This window comes from Mesoplodon mirus, assembly GCF_964341445.2.
Source record: "Mesoplodon mirus genome assembly, chromosome: 12".
Lineage (NCBI taxonomy): Eukaryota > Metazoa > Chordata > Mammalia > Artiodactyla > Ziphiidae > Mesoplodon > Mesoplodon mirus.
Window position 1 is genome coordinate 42,550,457 of NC_138988.1, and position 19,905 is coordinate 42,570,361.

Consider the following 19,905-nt stretch of genomic DNA (forward strand, 5'->3'; position numbering starts at 1 on the left):
CAAAGGGAAAAGCGAGAAATCCTCGGGCTGACTTGAGAGCTGGAGAGGATGCACTTCCAGTTTCCTCCCAGCCTGGGTACCACGAGCCCCTCTTTTGTAGGCTGCCTGGACCACCGGTACTGCCACAGGAAGTCCCACTCGCTCCAGGTGCCGTGGTACATCCTCCAGCTGCCTGTGCAGCTGCACGACTTCTCCTGGAAGCTGCTGGTGCCCAAAGACAGCATCAGCCTGGCACTGGTGCCTGCCCAGAAGCTGCAGCAGCACACTCACGAGAGGGTTTGCAACACCAGCTTCAGCTACCTCGTGGCCAGTGCCGTTCCCGGCCAGGACCTTAACTTCGGCTCCTTCTGCTCTGGAGGCTCCATCGAGCAGATTCAGGTGAAGCAGAACGTCTCGGTGACCCTCCGCACCTTTGCCCCCAACTTCCAGCAAGAGGCCTCCAGGCAGAGCCTGACCGTGTCCTTTATCCCCCACTTCAAAGGTAAGGTGGTCTTTCACTCTCTCCCCATCTCGATGCCCTCTTAGCCTTTCTTATTGGGACACTTATCTTATTTTGGTTTTCTGATCATCTTAATTGTCAATTTGAAGAGAAGGGATAGCTGAGTGGGCTGTTCCTCATACAAGATGATGAGTCCTAATCCTGACTTTACCATTAACCTAGTGTGGAAAATTCCAGGAGTTAGAAATAAGACTCTCTGACAGTGGGAGGTGATGGTTGGTAGGGAACAGAACAAATAATCAGGTTCGAGGCTTTTTTGGAAGCAGGCAGGGCATAAATGAGAACTAACCAAATATTCCAAGTCCTGGATTCTTGAAGTGGTAACATACAAATCCTTATGCAGATATCTTTATAATTCTGCTTTGACAATTCAGAACTCAGTTTGGAGGTCACAGAGGAAGGAATACTGGGAGAGAGATGAATCTCTAGAGCGTTCTCCTGCATGGGGGAGCAGACCCCTCCTGGGAGCCTAGTGTATGATCTTCTCAGGCAGCAAGTGAGGTTTAAATCGGTCACAATGGTGAACTCTACGTTGTTGATTTTAAAATTCACAGTCACCACTACAAGTTGCTAAGTTCATTTTTAAATTGACCAAGACCTTAATTCAAGGTTTACTCTGTAATTTTGTTCTCAGAGGCATGAGTGGGAGGGAAATGAATCTGGCCGTAAGATTAAGGTCAGTTCAGGTTGCCTGGTATCTCCAAGGTTACCAGAGAAGCTCCTTCTGGGGAGTCTTTGAAAATAAGACACACCATCCTCAGTGTGGAGTGTTGGGGTTTTATCTCACCTGAAGATAAGGAGTGGATTAACTGACATGTCAGAGACCCTTTCAACTTTGCAACTCTAGAATTCTTCCCAGAATCTGAAGTTTTCTAAATCTCCAAAATAGAAATCAGTTTACACCAGTCCCACCATGGAGCAGGGCATTAGATAGATGTTAGCTCCATTGAGGGCATTTCTGAAAGGAAGCTGAGACAACCACCAGTTTGGCAAACTGGCCTGTTTTGTGTTTGTTTGTTTGGTTGGTTGTTTGGTTGGTTTTTTTTTTTTTTTTTTTTAAGGAAGATGTTGTTGATAGGAGTTTATTAATTAATTTATTTATTTTTGCTGTGTTGGGTCTTCCTTTCTGTGCGAGGGCTTTCTCTAGTTGTGGCAAGTGGGGGCCACTCTTCATCGTGATGCACAGGCCTCTCACTATTGCGGCCTCTCCTGTTACAGGAGCACAGGCTCCAGACGCGCAGGCTCAGTAGTTGTGGCTCACGGGCCTAGTTGCTCCGCGGCATGTGGGATCCTCCCAGACCAGGGCTCGAACCCGTGTCCCCTGCACTAGCAGGCAGACTCCCAACCACTGCGCCACCAGGGACGCCCGTTTGGTTGGTTTTTTCAAAAGGCCCGAGAACCTAATCTGAGACTCTATTCCTTTGCTGACCAATAGACTCTATTCCTTTGCTGACCAATATGGTAGCCACTGGCCACATGTGGCAATTTAAATTTAAATTAATAGTAAACAAAATTAAAAATTCAGTTCTTCAGTCACACCAAGCACATTCCAAGTCTTCAACAGACACATGCGGCTGTGGCTACTCTCTTAGCCATTGCAGATCCAGAGCCTCTCCATCATGGCAGGAAGCTCTGTAGTCTGGACAGTGTAGCATCATCTCCTCCACCCTCCTATTCTCTCCATCTTGATTGAGTAAAACAACATCTGAGTGGATTCTCTTCCTTTTCCTGCAGAGGAAGGTGTTTTCACAGTGACCCTGGACACGAAAAACAAGGTCTACCTGAGGACCCCTAACTGGGACAGGGGCCTACCATCCCTCACCTCCGTGTCCTGGAACATCAGCGTGCCCCAAGACCAGGTGGCCTGCCTGAGCTTCCTCAAAGAGCGGACGGGCGTGGTCTGCCAGACAGGGCGTGCGTTCATGATCATCCAGGAGCAGCAGCCCCACGCCGAGGAGGTCTTCAGCCTGGAGGAGGAGGTGCTGCCCAAGCCAAGCTTCCACCATCACAGCTTCTGGGTCAACATCTCCAACTGCAGCCCCATGAGCAGGAAGCAGCTGGACCTGCTTTTCTGGGTCTCGCTTACCCCAAGGACCATAGGTAAGGTCTTTCGGGGGTGGTGGTGGATAGCAGTTGGTAGCTGAGGGATCAGGAGCAAGACTGGAAGGCAAGTCAGAAAGCATGGATTTGAGTCCTGGCTGTCCATGTATCAGTCAGCTATTGTGTCAATAATACTGTATAACAAACCACCCCAGAACTCAGTGGCTTACAAACAGCCATTTGTTATTGCTCACATGTTGGCTGGGCAGTTCTGAGCTGGGCTTGTCAGGGTTCATTCACTCAAGCACCTGTGGGCGGCTGCAGGTTGGTTAGAGGACTTTGTCAGTCTTGACCGGGCACTCTCACATGTCTGGGGCCCAGCCAAGATCAGCCGTGATAACTGGGATTCCTTGGCTCTCCTCAGCATGGTCTCTTATCCTCCAGACTGGGGCCTGTTCTCATGGCAGAGGCAGAGAGATCCAAGGGAGGCTGGGTTAAGCATGCAAGGTCTCCTGACGCTTAAGTTAGGAACTCATGCCCTGTCTCTTTGACAGCATTGGTTTGGTCAGCCCAGATTCAAGGGGTGGACAGGTAGACTCCATCTCTTGATGGGAGGAGCTGCAGGATCACACAGTAAATAAAGGATATGGGTCAGGGCAGGGGAAGAATTAGGGCATTTTGGTAGTCAATCTACTGTTAACCTCTTTCTGACATAGGGGAAGTCTCTTTACTCCTCTTATCTTCCTCTGCAGAGAATAGATGATTGTAACTACCCCATAAAATTATCACTGGGGATTCAGTGTTGGTGATTAAACTGTGAGGACCTGGAAAGTGTGACACAGATACACGATGCTGGCATTTTTTATTTAGTCCAGTGAAACATTAGAATCCTTGAATGCCCTCAGTTTTGGGCCTCAGAGCCATGGTGAGGATTTTGCCTTTATGCCCAAAGTGGTAGTATCCACTGAAGAGTTTCAGGCAATCTGTGGTGGGGCCATGTTAGCCCTTGATTCCAAGGTAGTCACAGAGCACCACAGAGTGTTGGAACCATGGAGGTTTTTTTCCCCAGCTCCTTCCCTTTTGGGTGGGCAGATAGACTGTGTGTCCACCCAAGGCCACACAGGTGGTTAGCAACAAGAGAATCGACGGGGACCAGAAGCCACAAGTGAAAAGCTCACCCACACTCTCAGATTAGCTCCTGAGTTTTCTTCCTCTCTGACATTCATTTTCTGTCATTTATTTCTAGTCCTATTTTCTCACAGTCTCACCTTTTGTTTTCTTATTGAACAAGCCAGAAATTCTAAATCCTGGTTTGGTGCAGGGCTCTCTGTCTGATTTATTTTCTTTTTCCTTTGTACAACTGTAGAAGGACAGCACACATGAAACAACCCTCTCCTTAACTCCTTCACCTCTGACTTTTGACTCCCTGCTTTCTTCTACACCCCCTGCTCTTCTCTCCTCCAACATGGGCTGTGGCGATCAGGGCAGCACAGCTGGCATAGGCCAGGAGTACCCTTTGGAGTAGATCTGGTAGGTCCCCCAGTTTGTTTTAGTTATCTTTCACTGCATAACAAACTATTCCAAGATTTAGTGGCTTAGACAATAACCATTTTTTTTTGCTCACAATTCCATGAGTCAGGAATTTGGATGGGGCACAGCAGGTGGCTCATCTCTGCTCTAAGATATCGGGGGCCTCAGCCAGATGCCTTGAATAGCTAGAGGGGGGCTGGGATGGTTCATCTTTGCTCACTTTCAAGGCTGGGAGCCTTGGTTTGTCTTCCTCATGGAGTCTCCACATGGCTACTTGGGCTTCCTCACAGCATGGTCTCAGCATAGTCAGGCTTCTTACATGGTGGCTGGCTTTTCCTCAGGAAGCGCAGGAAGCTGCCATGTTTCTAAAAGGTTAGGTCCACACCAGCACAGCCCATATTCAAGAGGAAAGGAAACAGATTCCCCTTAAAGTGAGGAGCAGCATGTGCGTACGGGGAGGGAAGGAATGGATGGTAGCCATCTTTGAAGACTGTCTACTGGAGTTCATCACCAGACTGACATCAAGTGTCTCCCCATCTCCCTCCCTTGTGTCTCTGCTCACAGACCTGACTGTCATCATCCTCGCGGTGGTGGGAGGTGGCACCTTACTGCTGTTTGCCCTCGGACTCATCGTTTGCTTTGTGAAAAAGAAGTAGGTGGAATTTCTCAAACTGTCTTCACCTGAGCTGACACCTCCTTACATCACACAGACCAGAGCTGTCATTAATTATTGACTTTTTCCCTTGCTTTCCATTTTCCCCCGCAAAGATCAATGTTAAATAATATTGCCGGGGCGGGGTAGGGGGACGGGTACTTCCCTGGCGGTCCAGTGGTTAAGACTCCCTGCTTCCAGTGCAGGGGGCGCCGGTTCAATCCCTGGTCAGGGAACTAAGGTCCCACGTGCTATGCAGTGCGGCCAAAAAAATAAATATTGCAGGGGGTGAATTCCCTGGCAGTCCAGCAATTAGGACTCCAACCTTTCACTGCCGAGGGTGCAGGTTGGATCCCTGTTTGGGGAACGAAGATCCTGCAAGCTGCCTGGCGTGGCCCCCCCCCAAAAAAAAAGAGAGAGAGAGAAGTGGAAAATAAATAATATTGCTGGATGTGAATTATGCTTGGAGGGGGAAAAAATCCCCTACCTAGTAGGAAAAAAAAATACACATGCGGTGACATTTTAGCCTGCAGTTTTACACAGCTGCCTCAGCGTAAGTTCCCTGTGAATCATTTACTGTCTGCTCATTAGACTGTGGTCCTCACAGGGGTGATCTTGGCAGGAAAACGCTCACGTAGACCCTGCCAGACCAGGCCTGTGAACCCGCTCCCCCTGTCACCTTGAGGAAAACACACTCATACTGCCCAGCTTGTTCTCCTCCAGTTTCTTAAACAAACTGTCTGTTTTATGCTCGTTTATTGGCCTCCAGACAAGCACCAAAAAGCCAGCCCTGTGGGCAAGAGGAAGGAAGACCCAGTTAACTGACTCAGTCTCACCTTCCACCCCCTCAGGATAACAACTTCTGTTTTATGAGAGGAAAGTGTTGACCTTTTTAGACAGAGTACATGCTGCTGCCAGATTTCATCAGTTCTGCTCGTATTTCTAATTAAAGCCATGGGGGCGGGGGGAATCTTTCCCTTAGCAAAAAACTAAAAAGAAATTTTTTTTATTAACTGGGGCCATGAGCAAACAATTGAAATTGCTGATCAGAAATGTATCTGCTGATGAGGATGGGTTGGCAGGTTCAGGGGGAGGCGTCTTCTCTGTGAAATGGGATTGCACACATCTCGCATGAGGGAAAAGGACTTCTTTTAAAGAAACATCATTGTATCATTCCTCTCAGGAAACTTTCCTGTCTGGAGTGCACAGTATATTCCACTCAGATGGGAAAGCATGGCATTAACACTGGGCTCCAGCTTGCTCATCAGGAGGGAATTGGACGAGGGGAGGGGCCAGCACTTGCCTCCATCCCTAAAGTGCCCCAGTCCCGGCCTGGGAATTACCAGCCCCTGCCTTGCTGTGGGGGAGGCCACTGGCTGGCAGGTTGGCATAAGGCTTGTCTGTCCCCAAGTTGGGTTGGGAGGGAGGACGGGTTCCTGCTGTGAGAAGGAGGGCAGACAGTGCCGTTGAACTTGGTCATTAAGCATGTATTTCCTGAGGGTCTCCTGGGCCCTAGGAACCAAGAGAGGTGCTGGGGATACACAAGACACAGTCTTTTCTCCTGCCGTCTATGGGGGCAGAGGGACTAAAGAAGCAGGCAAATAAGGAGGCGGCGTCAGGACAGTGTGAGAAGAGCTTGGTGGGGACAAGCAAGGCTCTGTAGGAGCACGTGGGCGGAGCATTGCTGCAAGGCTTCAGGCTGGAGGCCTTGCAGCCTGTCATCCTGGCCAGGGAACCCAGTGTTACAAGCTACATGCACTAGATTTATTTTTATCTCAGGAAAGTACAGGTTCACAATTAGTGAACCGCCAGCCATGCATTATGTGGTCCATTATGCTAATTGAGCTACTGTCCTCCATTTGAATCTCTGGTCGGCTAAAAAGTCAGCATCCCCTGCTTTTCACTGGTGGAGATGGAGGGCGAGGCTTTGTTTTCCGAGGCAGGGAGTGCAAATGCCCATCCATGTCCAATACCAAAGAACATTACAAACCAAGCATTAATGGTGTTAGGGAGGAACCCGGGCACCCCAGCCTGACTTTTGTCTTCTTTGTAGCTCTTTCCTCTTTTGGAGGTTACTGCTGAAGGGACTGGATCCCTCTACTGATGCTGAGTCCTACTGTCCCCAACCCCAGCTAAAAACTAAGATACAACCTTCCATCCTGAGTGTCGTATGCTATCATTTAGAAGCTAGATGGTTGTAGTTTGTACTCATGCAAAAGTGAGATGAAGCATTAGCTACAGGAAAGAACTCAGAGAGTCGTAGAAGGTTGGCCTCGGCACACCCGTGCTTGATGTGGTTGGTTTGGGACACCACCTGTCTCTGCTAGGAAAGAGAGGTTGTCAGATGTCTCTACCTTTGGATACCATGCAGGTATCAAAGCAAACTCAGGCACAGAGGGTGTTAACAGTGCCCTCTCTAAACCACTCTCTGCTCCTGTTTCCACCTTAAAAATTGGAGACAGAAGCTGGTCCCTTTCTAAATGTTCACTGAGGACAGCAGTTTCAGTTTCAAACGCTAAGCTATTTGAGGGACTTGGGGGAGACCCGGTCAGAACCCTGAATGATCTTCATTCCAGTAGGGATGTACAGTTGGTGAGCCTCTGACTTCTGTCTTGTTCCCTTCCTCAGTAGGAAAAAGAAGATCAACAAGGGCCCAGCTGTAGGTATCTACAATGGTAACGTCAATACCCAGATGCCGATGCAGCCAAGAAAGTTTCAGAAAAGACAGAAGGACAATGACTCCCACGTGTATGCCGTCATCGATGACACCATGGTGTATGGGCATCTGCTGCAGGATTCCAAAGGGTCCTTCCTCCAGCCAGAGGTGGACACCTACCCGCCCTTCCAGGGCCCCACAGAGAACTGCCCTCCCTCCCCACCCCCCATATGCTCCAGGGCTCCAACTGCAAAGTTGACCAAAGATGAGCCATCCTCTGGCTTCCTTTCTGAGTCTGAGAGCAAACCGTACACCTCCCACCCCAAAGACAGGAATATAAGCAATAGGAACACAGACCCTCCCTTGCTAGAAACCTACGAGACCATGGAGCCTGGGGAATAACTTGGACCCACCCCAAAGACTTCACATAAATCAGGGCACTGAGATGCCCTTTAGGGTTCCCACCCAGAAATCCTGAAGAAGAGGAATTCTGTGGAAGGATAGCAGGAGGTTTTTCTGGATGCCACCAACTTCTGATTTCCAAGTGGACTCATTCCAGTGCTGAGACATTGAAAATGATGAATTGTGATCTGGATACTATCATCACAGTGAATGTCCTTCTAAACTCAGGTTGGGTTGTAACCAGTCCATAATGAGAGGTGAGAGGCTGAATCACGCAGGACAGGGATGCAATGAGCCCTAGATTTGGATTTGGATTTGGATTTAGACTTCTTCAAGTTGACAGTGCCAACCCCTAGGAGCCCACGGAGACCTCTGCTCTCACTGGGGCCCCCTGGGTAGAAATGTCAGTGTGCTTTATTATTATTATTATTTATTTGGTGGTCCTGTGTATTTAAGAAGTCAAATGTATAGCCATGCAGCTCTTTTCACCTGGCGTAGTGACAGCTCACGCTAACTGGTTAGATGGCTGGGTTTTGACTTCTGCTGACCACTAGATAAACATGTGCTTGTTCCCTGGGAGGTGGGAATAATTTGCAGTCTGTCCAGCCAGAAAAGGGTGTGTGTGCTTGAGGGTACTGACGCACATCTGCTTTGCTAAGAGACTTGCTGGTTCTCTCACTCTGCGTGTGGTTATCCTACCACAGAAATCCATCTTGAGTCCCATTGTCCTTTGACCTAGGAGTAAGAGAAATTTCCTGGAATTGCCATGTGTGACTCTCCCAGCTGCAGCAATACTTTAGCATCTAAATAGAAATTTAGAGAGTATTTTCATCCTCTAAAAACATTGAAGGATACACCAAAGGATGGCCACCTGTATTAGTTTCCTAATGCTACTGCAACAAATTACTGCAAGCATGGTGGCTTAAAAGAATGCAAATTTCCTATCTTAGGGTTCTGGAGGTCAGAAGCGCAAAATGGGTTTCACTGAGCGAAAATCCATGTGTCAGCAGAGCTGTGCTCCTTCTGGAGGCTCTAGGGGAGAATCCGTCTCCTTGCCTTTTCTAGTTTGTAGAGGCTGCTCACATTCTTTGCCTCTGATGGTGGCAATGTGACACTCCTGCTTCCCTCTTTTACTGACAAGGACCTTTCACTTATAAAGCCCGGCCGGATAATCCAGAATTATCTCCCCATCTCAAGATCTTTAATTACACTGAAAAGTCCCTTCTGCCCTGTAAGGTAACATATACATAGATGCTGGGGATTAGGACATGGACCATTATTCTGCCTACCACACCTTTCCTGCCCCTGCAGGAGAGACTGCAGAATGATCCAGCCTACAGGTGTGTTTTGTTTAGCCTGCGCATCTTTTTAAAGAGTTAGTCACCAACATTTAAAATTATAAAATGTTTACATAAAAATCCGGATCGGAAGGTCTGGCCATGCTGGGGCTCACATTCTCACCGAGCAACAACCAGCTGGAGTTGAAACGCAGCTCATCTTTAGATGGGGCATCTGGTTCACCAGTTCACCGCAGGGCCCACCAACCCTGTCACCTCACACACTGAGGCTGAGGGTCTGCTGCTATTGGTCAACACCCTGCAGAGTTGCTTCTCTCATAATGAAATGGAAAGTTCAAGACTCATATCTCATATGAAATAAGAAGACAATTCTTGAGGCTGATGGGTGCTTCAGGAAAGTTTCTTTTACACACAGCCCACATCCTTCATTTATACTAATTACCAGCCCAGCTCCTGTGGGCATTTGCCTTTGTGGCCCCTGTTCTCATCCGGGAGGAGAAGGATTGTGTTATGACTTGTCAGTACAGTCCCAGGTCGATACTTCTGTGGCAAAATCTCCTTTAAAAAGTAGATGCAGGGCTTCCCTGGTGGCGCAGTGGTTAAAGAATCTGCCTGCCAATGCAGGGGACCTGGGTTCAAGCCCTGGTCCAGGAGGATCCCACATGCCACAGAGCAACTAAGCCCGAGCGCCACAACTACTGAGCCTGCACTCTAGAGCCCGCGAGCCACAACTACTGAACCCACATGCCACAACTACTGAAGCCTACACGCCCTAGAGCCCGTGCTCCACAACAAGAGAAGCCACTGCAATGAGACACCCGCGCACCATAACAAAGAGTAACCCCCGCTTGCTGTAACTAGAGAAAGCCTGCACGCAGCAACAAAGACCCAATGCAGCCAAAAATAAATAAATTTAAAAATAATAATAAAAGGAATTAACATCAAAAAAAAAAAAGAAAAGTAGATGCAGGTCGTCGTGTTCAGTGACTTCACCTTGGAAATACACTGCCCAGACTTGTCCACCTGCTACTTTGCCTCCATGAAAAGGAGTTTTGCAATCTCCTAAATGGTGTGTGTTCCAGGGTTTTTTTTAACTCTTTCCAGGAGGAAGAGTATGTTGGGGGTTTTTAAATTATGCCTTCGGTGCTGTCAGTGACACCTTTACTTCTGAAAGGCTGGCTCTGCCCAGGGACCCTCAGCCTCTTGACCTGAGATGCTGGCGAACACCCTCCAGGAAGGGCCAGAGGAGGGCTGTGCCTTCCTTCCCTCTGCTGAAATTGTATCAATATTTAAAATCATCGTTGGGGCCCTGGCCCCCCATTCTCTGCCTTCTCTGACCTCCTGGCCGCTTCTGACAGTCACTCAGTCAGTGCTCTGAATCCCACCCTCAAAGCATGGCTGTCATCACACGTCACCTTTACTCACAGGGGCACCACGTGGCCATTTTCTTTTAACCGAGAGCTCAAAACTCCAGGCCAAGTTGCTGTCTTCCTGAGACCTCAGGTGGATTTAATGTTTTCCAAAGACATGCCTCCTTGAAGGGGCCAGCCCGACATACCCCTGGCTCTTTTCTTTAAAGCCCAGGCCCCACTTCTGTAAAATATTTCAGGGTCACTGAAAACCAAACACATTTGTTGAAGCCTAGCTTGTGCCAGCACAGTATCCTCCACGCTGGGTCTGCTGATGTGGGGCTGCCCTCACGCCCATCCTCTGTACCTGTGACAAAGCCTGACTCAGACAGGACTGGTTAATGCTGCAGTCATTTTGCACGGGAGGGGTATGTCTCAAGGAAGAGTCAAGGGAGAAAAGCATAAGTCCATGGAACATAACCTGGGTCAAGGTTAGGACTGATTTGTGTGGATCTGCAATGCTTAACTCGAAATAATTTATTTGTTGTATATACTTTTGAGGCAGCATTTTATTCATTTCCTACACTTTTTAAAATAAACAGATATACAGAAAAAAAGGCATCAAGTTGTTTAAATGCTTTGGCGACTTGTCCCCTGGTTCAGCTGAGGCCCTCATTTCCCAGGTTCAACATGGGCTCAGCAGATTCCATCTTCTCTATGTGTTTATGGTCCAGCAAGCTGGACTCTGGGCTGCCGATGAGTGACTGAGAGGCGAGAGTTTGTTCTGTTCTTGTTGAGGCAAACTGAGCCCCCTCTGTGTGACCCTCCCAATACCTAACCCCCACAGAGGCCACCCTTGCCACTGCTCTACACCCAGTGCAGGTCACCAGCCACCAGAACAGAGCAAAGGGAAGGCAGTGGGAGAGGGAAGCTCCAAGCGGGACCCCACCACCCGCCATGCACTTGGAGGGGAGACCCAAGTACACGGAGGAGACCGGGTGCTGCTGTGTAACAAACCACAGCAGACCTTAGTGACTTAAGAACAATCACATAGGAGACTTCCGGGTAAGATGGCGGAAGAGTAAGACGCGGAGATCACCTTCCTCCCCACGGATACACCAGAAATACAGCTATACGTGGAACAGCTCCTACAGAACACCTACTGAACGCTGGCAGAAGACCCCAGACCTCCCAAAAGGCAAGAAACTCCCCACATACCTGGGTAGGGCAAAGCAGAGAGACCCGCACACAGAGGATCGGTGCCGAGCGGCACTCACCAGCCCGAGAGGCTTGTCTGCTCGCCCGCCGGGGCGCGCAGCGCTGGAAGCTGAGGCTCGGGCTTCGGTCAGAGCGCAGGGAGAGGACTGGGGCTGGCGGCGAGAACTCAGCCTGAAGGGGGCTAATGTGCCACAGCTAGCCGGGAGGGTGTCCGTGAAAACTCTGGAGCTGCCGAAGAGGCAAGAGACTTTTTCTTCCCTCTTGGTTTCCTGGTGCGCGAGGAGAGGGGATTAAGAGCGCTGCTTAAAGGGGCTCCACAGACGGGCGCGAGTCGCGACTGAAAGCGCGGAGCCCAGTGACGGGCGTGGGACGCTGGGGCTGCTGCTGCCGCCACCAAGAAGCCTGTGTGCGAGCGCAGGTCACTGCCCACACCGCCCTTCCGGGAGCCTGTGCAGCCCGCCACTGCCGGGGTCCCGGGATCCAGGGGCGGCTTCCCTGGGAGAACGCACGGCGCGCCTCGGGCTGGTGCAACGTCACGCCGACCTCTGCCGCTGCAGGCTCGCCCCGCACTCCGTGCCCCTCCCTCCCTCCCGGCCTGAGTGAGCCAGAGTCCCCGAAGAGGCTGCTCCTTTAACCCTGTCCTATCTGAGCGAAGAGCAGACGCCCTCCGGCTACCTACATGCAGAGGCGGGGCCAAATCCAAAGCTGAGACCCAGGAGCTGTGAGAACAAAGAAGAGAAAGGGAAACCTCTCCCAGCAGCCTCAGAAGCAGCGGATTAAAGCTCCACAATCAACTTGATGTATCCTGCATCTGTGGAATACATGAATAGACAACACATCATCCCAAATTGAGGAGCCCGGAGTCAGTGCTGTGCCTCTGAGGTGGGAGAGCCAACTTCAGGACACTGGTCCACAAGAGACCTCCCAGCTCCACATAATATCAAACGGCGAAAATCTTCCAGAGATCTCCATCTCAACACCAGCACCCAGCTTCACTCAACGACCAGCAGGCTACAGTGCTGGACACCCTGAGCCAAACAACTAGCAAGACAGGAACACAACGCCACCCATTAGCAGAGAGGTGGCCTAAAATCATAAAAAGTCCACAGACACCCCAAAACACACCACCAGACGTGGACCTGCCCACCAGAAAGACAAGATCCAGCCTCATCCACCAGAACACAGGCACTAGTCCCCTCCACCAGGAAGCCTACACAACCCACTAAACCAACCTTAGCCACTGGGGACAGACACCAAAAACAACAGGAACTACGAACCTGCAGCCTGCAAAAAGGAGACCCCAAACACAGTAACATAAGCAAAATGAGAAGACAGAAAAACACACAGCAGGAGAAGGAGCAAGATAAAAACCCACCAGACCTAACAAATGAAGAGGTAATAGGCACTCTACCTGAAAAAGAATTCAGAATAATGATGGTAAAGATGATCCAAGATTCTATTTCCCAGATCCAAAATCTTGGAAATAGAATAGACAAAATGCAAGAAACAGTTAACAAGGACCTAGAAGAACTAAAGATGAATCAAGCATCGATTAAAAACACAATAAATGAAATAAAAAATACTCTAGATGGGATCAATAGCAGAATAACTGAGGCAGAGGAACGGATAAGTGAGGTGGAAGATAAAATAGTGGAAATAACTGCTGCAGAGCAAAATAAAGAAAAAAGAATGAAAAGAACAGAGGACAGTCTCAGAGACCTCTGGGACAACATTAAACGCACCAACATTCGAATTATAGGGGTTCCAGAAGAAGAAGAGAAAAAGAAAGGGACTGAGAAAATATTTGAAGAGATTATAGTTGAAAACTTCCCTAATATGGGAAAGGAAATAGTTAATCAAGTCCAGGAGGCACAGAGAGTCCCATACAGAATAAATCCAAGGAGAAATACGCCAAGACACATATTAATCAAACTGTCAAAAATTAAACACAAAGAAATCATATTAAAAGCAGCAAGGCAAAAACAACAAATAACACACAAGGGAATCCCCATCAGGATAACAGCTGATCTCTCAGCAGAAACTCTACAAGCCAGAAGGGAGTGGCAGGACATACTTAAAGTGATGAAGGAGAAAAACCTGCAACCAAGATTACTCTACCCAGCAAGGATCTCATTCAGATTTGATGGAGAAATTAAAACGTTTACAGACAAGCAAAAGCTGAGAGAGTTCACCACCACCAAACCAGCTTTACAACAAATGCTAAAGGAACTTCTCTAGGCAAGAAACACAACAGAAGGAATATACCTACAATAATGAACCCAAAACAATTAAGAAAATGGGAATAGGAACATACATATCGATAATTACCTTAAATGTAAATGGACTAAATGCTCCCACCAAAAAACACAGAGTGGCTGAATGGATACAAAAACAAGACCCATCTATATGCTGTCTACAAGAGACCCACTTCAGACCTAGAGACACATACAGACTGAAAGTAAGGGGATGGAAAAAGATATTCCATGCAAATGGAAACCAAAAGAAAGCTGGAGTAGCAATTCTCATATCAGACAAAATAGACTTTAAAATAAGGACTACTAGAAGAGACAAAGAAGGACACTACATAATGATCAAGGGATCGATCCAAGAAGAAGATATAACAATTGTAAATATTTATGCACCAAACATAGGAGCACCTCAATACATAAGGCAAATACTAACAGCCATAAAAGGAGAAATTGACAGTAACACAATCATAGTAGGGGACTTTAACACCCCACTTTCACCAATGGACAGATCATCCAAAATGAAAATAAATAAGGAAACACAAGCTTTAAATGATACATTAAACAAGATGGACTTAATTGATATTTATAGGACATTCCATCCAAAAACAACAGAATACACATTTTTCTCAAGTGCTCATGGAACATTCTCCAGGATAGATCATATCTTGGGTCACAAATCAAGCCTTGGTAAATTTAAGAAAATTGAAATTGTATCAAGTATCTTTTCCGACCACAATGCTATGAGACTAGATATCAATTACAGGAAAAGAGCTGTAAAAAATACAAACACATGGAGGCTAAACAATACACTACTTAATAACGAAGTGATCACTGAAGAAATCAAAGAGGAAATTAAAAAATACCTAGAAACAAATGACAATGGAGACACGACGACCCAAAACCTATGGGATGCAGCAAAAGCAGTTCTAAGAGGGAAGTTTATAGCAATACAATCCCACCTTAAGAAACAGGAAACATCTCGAATAAACAACCTAACCTTGCACCTAAAGCAATTAGAGAAAGAAGAACAAAAACATCCCAAAGTTAGCAGAAGGAAAGAAATCATAAAAATCAGATCAGAAATAAATGAAAAAGAAATGAAGGAAACGATAGCAAAGATCAATAAAACTAAAAGCTGGTTCTTTGAGAAGATAAACAAAATTGATAAACCATTAGCCAGACTCATCAAGAAAAAAAGGGAGAAGACTCAAATCAATAGAATTAGAAATGAAAAAGGAGAAGTAACAACTGACACTACAGAAATACAAAAGATCATGAGAGATTACTATAAGCAACTCTATGCCAATAAAATGGACAACCTGGAAGAAATGGACAAATTCTTAGAAATGCACAACCTGCCAAGACTGAATCAGGAAGAAATAGAAAATATGAACAGACCAATCACAAGCACTGAAATTGAAACTGTGATAAAAAATCTTCCAACAAACAAAAGCCCAGGACCAGATGGCTTCACAGGCGAATTCTATCAAGCATTTAGAGAAGAGCTAACACCTATCCTTCTGAAACTCTTCCAAAATATAGCAGAGGGAGGAACACTCCCAAACTCATTCTACGAGGCCACCATCACCTTGATACCAAAACCAGGCAAGGATGTCACAAAGAAAGAAAACTACAGGCCAATATCACTGATGAACATAGATGCAAAAATCCTCAACAAAATACTAGCAAACAGAATCCAACAGCACATTAAAAGGATCATACACCATGATCAAGTGGGGTTTATTCCAGGAATGCAAGGATTCTTCAATATACGCAAATCAATCAACGTGATACACCAAATTAACAAATTGAAGGAGAAAAACCATATGATCATCTCAATAGATGCAGAGAAAGCTTTCGACAAAATTCAACACCCATTTATGATAAAAACCCTGCAGAAAGTAGGCATAGAGGGAACTTTCCTCAACATAATAAAGGCCATATATGACAAACCCACAGCCAGCATCGTCCTCAATGGTGAAAAACTGAAACCATTTCCACTAAGATCAGGAACTAGACAAGGTTGCCCACTTTCACCACTCTTATTCAACCTAGTTTTGGAAGTTTTAGCCACAGCAATCAGAGAAGAAAAGGAAATAAAAGGAATCCAAATTGGAAAAGAAGAAGTAAAGCTGTCACTGTTTGCAGATGACATGATACTATACATAGAGAATCCTAAAGATGCTACCAGAAAACTACTAGAGTTAATCAATGAATTTGGTAAAGTTGCAGGATACAAAATTAATGCACAGAAATCTCTGGCATTCCTATATACTGATGATGAAAAATCTGAAAGTGAAATCAAGGAAACACTCCCATTTACCATTGCAACAAAAAGAATAAAATATCTAGGAATAAACCTACCTAAGGAGACAAAAGACCTGTATGCAGAAAATTATAAGACACTGATGAAAGAAATTAAAGATGATACAAATAGATGGAGAGATGTACCATGTTCTTGGATTGGAAGAATCAACATTGTGAAAATGACTCTACTACCCAAAGCAATCTACAGGTTCAATGCAATCCCTATCAAACTACCACTGGCATTTTTCACAGAACTAGAACAAAAAATTTCACAATTTGTATGGAAACACAAAAGACCCCGAATAGCCAAAGCAATCTTGAGAACGAAAAATGGAGCTGGAGGAATCAGGCTCCCTGACTTCAGACTATACTACAAAGCTACAGTAATCAAGACAGTATGGTACTGGCACAAAAACAGAAAGATAGATCAATGGAACAGGATAGAAAGCCCAGAGTTAAACCCACGGACATATGGTCACCTTATCTTTGATAAAGGAGGCAGGAATGTACAGTGGAGAAAGGACAGTCTCTTCAATAAGTGGTGCTGGGAAAACTGGATAGGGACATGTAAAAGTATGAGATTAGATCACTCCCTAACACCATACACAAAAATAAGCTCAAAATGGATTAAAGACCTAAATGTAAGGCCAGACACTATCAAACTCTTAGAGGAACACATAGGCAGAACACTCTATGACATAAATCACAGCAAGATCCTTTTAGACCCACCTCCTAGAGAAATGGAAATAAAGACAAAAATAAACACATGGGACCTAATGAAACTTAAAAGCTTTTGCACAGCAAAGGAAACCATAAACAAGACCAAAAGACAACCCTCAGAATGGGAGAAAATATTTGCAAATGAAGCAACTGACAAAGGATTAATCTCCAAAATTTATAAGCAGCTCATGCAGCTCAATAACAAAAAAACAAACAACCCAATCCAAAAATGGGCAGAAGACCTAAATAGACATTTCTCCACAGAAGATATACAGACTGCCAACAAACACATGAAAGGATGCTCAACATCTTTACTCATTAGAGAAATGCAAATCAAAACTACAATGAGATATCACCTCACACCAGTCAGAATGGCCATCATCAAAAAATCTAGAAACAATAAATGCTGGAGAGGGTGTGGAAAAAAGGGAACACTCTTGCACTGCTGGTGGGAATGTGAATTGGTACAGCCGCTATGGAGAACGGTATGGAGGTTCCTTAAAAAACTACAAATAGAACTACCATATGACCCAGCAATCCCACTACTGGGCATATACCCTGAGAAAACCATAATTCAAAAAGAGACATGTACCAAAATGTTCATAGCAGCCCTATTTACAATAGCCCGGAGATGGAAACAACCTAAGTGTCCATCATCGGATGAATGGATAAAGAAGATGTGGCACATATATACAATGGAATATTACTCAGCCATAAAAAGAAATGAAATTGAGCTATTTGTAATGAGGTGGATAGACCTAGAGTCTGTCATACAGAGTGAAGTAAGTCAGAAAGAGAAAGACAAATACTGTATGCTAACACATATATATGGAATTTAAGAAAAAAAAATGTCATGAAGAACATAGGGGTAAGACAGGAATAAAGACACAGACCTACTAGAGAATGGACTTGAGGATACGGGGAGGGGGAAGGGTAAGCTGTGACAAAGTGAAAGAGCGGCATGGACATATATACACTACCAAACGTGAGGTAGATAGCTAGTGGGAAGCAGCCGCATAGCACAGGGAGGTCAGCTCGGTACTTTGTGACCGCCTGGAGGGGTGGGATAGGGAGGGTGGGAGGGAGACGCAAAAGGGAGGGGTTATGGAAACATATGTATATGTATAACTGATTAAATTTGTTATAAAAAAATAAAAATAAAAAAAATAAAAAAAATAAAAAAATAAAAAAATAAAATCATGCTATCAAAAAAAAAAAAAGAACAATCACATATTTTGCCACAAACCTACGTTGAGCAGGGATCAGCAGGGATGGCTTATCTCTGCTCCGTGTGGCCTCTCTGGGGCAGTTCAACTAGAATCCACTTTCAAAATGGTGCATCACACAGCCGGCAAGTTATTGATGGCTGCCGGCTGGGAGCATTGATTCCTCATCATGTGGACCACTCACTCCACAGGGCTTTCTGGGCTTCTTCACAACACAGAGGCTGGCTTCCCAGGGCGAGTGTTCCCAGCATCAGGATGTCGGAGCTGCTAGTCCCTCAAGGCCTGGGCCTGGAAGCTGGCACAGTGTCACATCCATTCTAGCCTATGGGCGCGTCAGTCTCAGGGCCTCAGATTTAAGGGGATGAATATATCGCATCGTAAAAGAGCATTCAATTTGTAGAGAAGTGACAAGACAAAGGAAAAGTACTTTGAGCTTCTAGGAGTGAGTGGCAAATTGTGAAAAGGTAAATATATGGGGGGAGTTAATGGAAAATACGGGTTTTCGCAAGGTGAGTTGTATAGATTTCTCTGCTGTCGTCTCTGGGCTAAGAGGCTAGAGTTGTCTCTGGTGATTAAGAATCAAACTGTCCTTCCCGGTAGAGAGGGAGAGGACAGAGTTTTTCTTGTGTCTGTTTCTTCTTAATTGCCTTTGGCTCAAAATGATCCTTACGCCAGGCTTGCACATTTTGGGATGGAATACTCTGAATCCCTCATTCTCCCATTTGAAACATAAATAAGTTTCATATATTAAAAGTTGAATTGGCAGTTGTGCAGAGAGATTTGGGTTCGAAGTATTGAAATAAGAGATCTACAAAGGCGGAAGCAGCATAGATGGAACAAGGGGAAAAGAACAAATCTAAGTATATTGCCCCATATCTTACTGAATCAGTCTCTTAGACCTGGGAGTAAGTCACTCTGGTGAAACAGTTGTGTTATTTCAGGAAATGGTACTGCAGGTGGGAGCAGGGTGCCCACTTAAGTTAATCCTCTATATAGTGTGAGCAGTCAGGCACTTAATGAGGGACATTTCTATAGAAAATGAAGGGGGGAAAGGGCTAATAGTTAGAACAAACTGTAACCTCAGTTTTTGAGTCCAGAAGGTAGTGAGAAGATTTCTAGATGTTGGGCTCAAAGCATTTATTTATTTATTTATTTATTTATTTATTTATTTATTTTCCAGTTTATTGAGATAATTAACATACAACACTATATTAGTTTAAGGTATACAGCATAATGATTTGACTGACATACATCATGAAATGGTTACCACAATAAGTTTAGTGAACATCCATCATTTCATATATATACAAAATTAAAAAAAATTTTTTTTCTTGTGATGAGAACTCAGGATTTACTCTCTTAACTTTTGTATATAACATACAGCAGTGTTAAGTACATTAGTCATGCTGTACATTACATTCCTAGTACTTATTTATCTTATAACTGGAAGTTTGTACCTTTTGATCACCTTCATCCAACTCCCCCTCCCCAACTCTCCTGCCTCGTTCCATAACTTTTTTTCTTTTTTTTAACATCTTTTTTGGAGTATAATTGCTTTATAATGTTGTGTTAGTTTCTGCTGTATAACAAAGTGAATCAGCTATACATATACATATATCCCCATATCCCCTCTCTCTTGTGTCTCCCTCCCACCCTCCCTATCCCACCCCTCTAGGTGGTCACAAAGCACCGAGCTGATCTCCCTGTGCTATGCGGCTGCTTCCCACTAGCTGTCTATTTTACATTTGGTAGTGTATAT

The 19,905-nt window shown here is 45.6% G+C and overlaps 1 protein-coding gene across 1 annotated transcript in view; it reads left to right on the forward strand.

The window, feature by feature from the left end:
• Positions 1-11,037, forward strand: part of CDCP1 (CUB domain containing protein 1) — a 58,124-nt gene extending 47,087 nt beyond the window's left edge. The window contains exons 6-9 of the mRNA XM_082638675.1: positions 101-481; positions 2,234-2,599; positions 4,634-4,721; positions 7,350-11,037. Coding sequence (XP_082494801.1) covers positions 101-481; positions 2,234-2,599; positions 4,634-4,721; positions 7,350-7,779 — 1,265 coding nt within the window. The 3' untranslated portion in view covers positions 7,780-11,037. The remainder of the gene's footprint in view (positions 1-100; positions 482-2,233; positions 2,600-4,633; positions 4,722-7,349) is intronic.
• Positions 11,038-19,905: the final 8,868 nt, after the last annotated feature.